At 53.2% G+C, this 4,356-nt stretch overlaps 1 protein-coding gene across 1 annotated transcript in view; it reads left to right on the top strand.

Moving 5' to 3' along the window:
• olfm2a (olfactomedin 2a) overlaps positions 1 to 3,169 on the top strand; it is a gene marked incomplete at both ends in the record, with an annotated part of 9,025 nt that extends 5,856 nt beyond the window's left edge. Inside the window, one exon of the mRNA XM_084462673.1 lies at positions 2,495 to 3,169. Within this exon, the coding sequence (XP_084318799.1) occupies positions 2,495 to 3,169 (675 nt within the window). The remainder of the gene's footprint in view (positions 1 to 2,494) is intronic.
• Between the last annotated feature and the right edge of the window lie 1,187 nt (positions 3,170 to 4,356).

Raw genomic sequence — 4,356 nt, 5'->3', positions numbered from 1 at the left:
CTGGAGGACCTGAGGGAAACCACGCCGTGGTTCACGCTCAAAGCCTGGATTAAGATGAAGGATTAGGATAGAGGGTGCAATGGAGGGGAGAGAGAGAGAGAGAGAGAGACAGTGAGAGAGAGAGGGAGAGAGAGAGTGAGAGAGAGAGAGAGAGAGAGAGGGGCAGTGAGAGAGAGAGAGAGACAGAGAGAAAGAAAGAGAGACATAGAGAGAGAGAGACAGAGAGAGAGAGACAGTGAGAGAGAGAGACAGAGAGAGAGAAAGAGAGAGAGAAAGAGTGAGAAAGAGAGAGAGAGAAAGAGAGACAGAGACAGAGAGAGAGAGAGAGAGAGAGAAAAAGAGAGAGAGAGAGAGAGAGAAAGAGAGACAGTGAGAGAGAGAGAAACAGAGAGAGAGACAGTGACAGAGAGACAGAGAGAGAGAAAGAGTGAGAAAGAGAGAGAGAGAGAGACGGCTGAGTCACTGATGGATAGCACCCCCCTCCCCCCGCGCCCCCCTCCTCCTCCTCCCCCCCCCTCCTCCGTCATCTCCTCTCAGCTGGCTGATTAATCGTTCCATCATGGATGGAGAAACAAATGACTTGTTTAGGCAGAAGTTTCACCAATCACCTGGGTAATTACGGTCCGCGGCGGTGGGCCGGGACAGGGTCTGGCCGGGGACGATACAGTGGGCCGGGACAGGGTCTGGCCGGGGACGATACAGTGGGCCGGGACAGGGTCTGGCCGGGGACGATACAGTGGAATGGCTTTGGCTGATTGGAGATGACATGTGGTCTCGCATTAACAAGGCCCCCTGAGGGCACAGGGGAAGGGGGGAGGGAGGGAGGGAGGGAGGGAGGGAGGGAGGGAGGGAGGGAGGGAGGGAGGGAGGGAGGGAGGAGAGGGGGGATGGAATCGGAGAGGAGTGGAGAGGGGAGGGGCAGAGATGGTCTGATCTACCCGTTGTCAGGTCTCAGACTGCAGTAAATGGAGATTTTCAGGAAAGGTCATTCTCTGATCTTGCTTCCAATTCTCCCTCCCTCTCTCTTTCTCTCTCTCCCTCTCTCTCTCTCTCTCTCTCTGTCTCTCTCTCGTCCTGTTTAATGATCACCTCACTCACTGAGATCACATTAGTCATCATCATATCAATCACTGATCACATTAACAGCCTTCTACATCACACTGATCACATCGGCGCCCGTATCAATCATCGTGACTCCATTTGAGAGGGAAATGTCATTGGATCTCACGCTATGCTGAAATAGAGCCCACGCATATCTAGACTGTGGAGCGATGGCCTGTCTGCATGTCTGTCTGCCTGTCTGTCTGTCTGTCTGTCTGTCTGCCTGCCTGTCTGTCTGTCTGTCTGTCTGTCTGTCTGTCTGTCTGTCTGTCTGTCTGTCTGCCTGCCTGTCTGTCTGTCTGCCTGCCTGCCTGTCTGTCTGCCTGCCTGTCTGTCTGTCTGTCTGTCTGTCTGTCTGTCTATCTGTCTGTCTGGCTGGCTCCCTGTGTGTCTGACTGCCTGTCTGTCTGACTGCCTGTCTGACTGCCTGCCTGTCTGGCTGCCTGCCTGCATGTCTGTCTGTCTGTCTGTCTGTCTGTCTGTCTGTCTGCCTGTCTGTCTGGCTGCCTGCCTGTCTGTCTGTCTGCCTGTCTGTCTGACTGCCTGTATTTCTTCCTGGCTATACCACGGGCCACACTAGAGTCTCCAAGCACCCAACACTCCAGGGACTCCTTGAGCTGGAGAAGGAGAAACCATCCTTAATGCTCCATAATCTCTCCTCCTCCATAATTCAGCGGCTATTCAGCACCAGCTCCCCTCCTCCCCCCCGGGAACGGAAGTGGGAACTAGTGCACGACTCTCTGCAGCATCTCTGAAGTAGGAGGATAGTCAGGGAAGAGGGGGAGGAGGGAGGAGGAGGGGGGGTAGCAACAGCGAGGAGATCCGCCTTCCCCGCGGAGCTCGCCAGACGCATTAAAGGGCGCGATAAAGAACGGGTACGACCGCCGGCTAACCGGACGGACGGCTAGCGTAGCCGCGGGGGAGGGGGGTGGGGGGGGGGGGGGGGCGCTCGAGAGCCGATGGGACGGCGGAGGACGCTGCCCTGTCAGTGCCCCCCCCCCCCCCGCCACCGCCCCCTCCCGCCAGTCACAGGGACGCAGGCGGCGAGCGTCTTGAGGAAAAAGAGAGAGCTGCTAACCGGATTGATTTCCTGTAAGTGCAAACCGGGGAGGGCAGGAACACAGGCTGCGAGGTCACCGGCAGAGTCCAGCCAACATCTTCACTCCCCTACCCAGAAATCAATAGCGCTGCGCACACACACACACACACACACACACACACACACACACATTTACCGTAACTCAGAGCAGAATCACAGGTAACCCGGGGGTTTACAGGCTTACCGCCACCCTCACCCAATCACAACCCTACTGAGGGCCACATCATCTCCTCCTCCTCCTCCTCCTCCTCCCTCCTCCTCTCTGACCTCTCTCTCCTCTCCTCCTCTCGGCAGGTGTGGTCCATGGACGGCTACTTAAAGGGCCGGCGCGTGCTGGAGTACCGCACCATGGCCGACTTCATGAAGGGGCAGAACTTCGTCCAGCACCTGCTGCCCCACGCCTGGGCGGGCACCGGCCACGTAGTCTACAACGGCTCCCTGTACTACAACAAGCACCAGAGCAACATCGTGATCAAGTACCACTTCCGCTCGCGCAGCGTCCTGGTCCAGCGCAGCCTGAGCGGCGCCGGCTACAACAACACCTTCCCCTACTCCTGGGGCGGCTCGTCCGACATCGACCTGATGGCGGACGAGAACGGGCTGTGGGCGGTCTACACCACCATCCCCAACGCCGGGAACATCGTGATCGGCCGGCTGGAGCCCCAGAGCCTGGAGGTGTTGCAGACGTGGGACACGGGCTTCCCGAAGCGCAGCGCCGGCGAGTCCTTCATGATCTGCGGCACGCTGTACGTCACCAACTCCCACCTGGCCGGCGCCAAGATCTACTTCGCCTACTACACCAACACGTCCACCTACGAGTACACGGACATCCCCTTCCACAACCAGTACTCACACATCTCCATGATGGACTACAACCCGCGCGAGAGGGTGCTCTACACCTGGAACAACGGCCATCAGGTGCTCTACAACGTCACGCTGTTCCAGGTGATTAAGACATCCGGGGACTGAGACCTGCCCCGGTCGGACACTCCACGCCATGTGGGAGGAGTCGGGATGTGGGCGGAGCTTTGGGGGACTTTTTAAATAAAAATAAATACAAAAAAAAAAGCATTTCAATGTTCATAGAGTGCTACTATTCACATTCTGAGAAAAAATAAAATAAACACATCACCAACATTCCGACAGTAAAGTCGGTTCTGATATATAGAGACTGGGCTTGTCATTGTTTTCTTTTCTGTGATGAGTAAGCATGGTTCTTTTTATTTGTGATGAGAAATAAATATCGACCTTTACCATTTAAGACTTTGTCCTTCATTGTGGATTCTGGCACGGGCCCTCGAGTGCCATACCCAACATCTGCTGCTGTGAATCTGGGTTGAACAGAGAGAGAGAGAGAGAGAGATTCCTTCTCAGAGATCTTATTCCCTAAATGCCGCTTCTAGTATAAATGTATATTTTAGGAGCAATCGGTAAATCATCATTTTGCCTTTTATTGGTTATTGGTTTATAGGACCAACAGAAAATAAATAACAAATCAAATAACTTCAAAACAAAATGATTTGTAGGCTATAACGATTGATTTGTGTCGTGCAACTGGAAATAGTTTATCCTTCCGCTCGTTTGAACGTCTGTTCATTGGTCCTAAATCAAAGGGCAAACCACACCTACAGATAACGTCATCCAATCAGACATCAGCTCATATTTACCATGACAAATAAACAACAAACCCTCAACACGAGGACATTCCAACACGTCATCAGTATAATTCACCACAGAAAATGCAAGTCTCAACATATCCATAATCAATAACAAAATAATGAAATCATAATCAGTAATCAATGAGGAGAATTTATAAAATGCCTTCAACATAGAGTATAGCAACACAAAGCAACAGACGTGACATCTCCACCTCACATTGTCACCGAAGAAACAGACACCGTCACACCCGGGAAGTGTCGCCGCCAGCTGCTGTTTCCAAGGTGATATGTCAGTGAGTGACAGGCGCGCGGCGTCGCTGGAGGCGGAGGGAACAGGTGAGCCGAGGAAGCGATCAGACAAGAAGATTAGATTAGACGTTTAAAAAGTAGCATTAGCATCCGTGTGAAGATTCAGTCCCTCAGCCGTCAGCGAGAGACGACAGGTTTGCATCCGTGGAGATAGATAACATCTGCATCCATCACATTAAAGAGAGCTCT

The sequence above is a fragment of the Borostomias antarcticus genome (assembly GCF_949987555.1).
Source record: "Borostomias antarcticus genome assembly, contig: scaffold_735, whole genome shotgun sequence".
Lineage (NCBI taxonomy): Eukaryota > Metazoa > Chordata > Actinopteri > Stomiiformes > Stomiidae > Borostomias > Borostomias antarcticus.
Note: the sequence above shows the minus strand (reverse complement) of the source record. Positions and strands in the feature narration are given on the sequence as shown.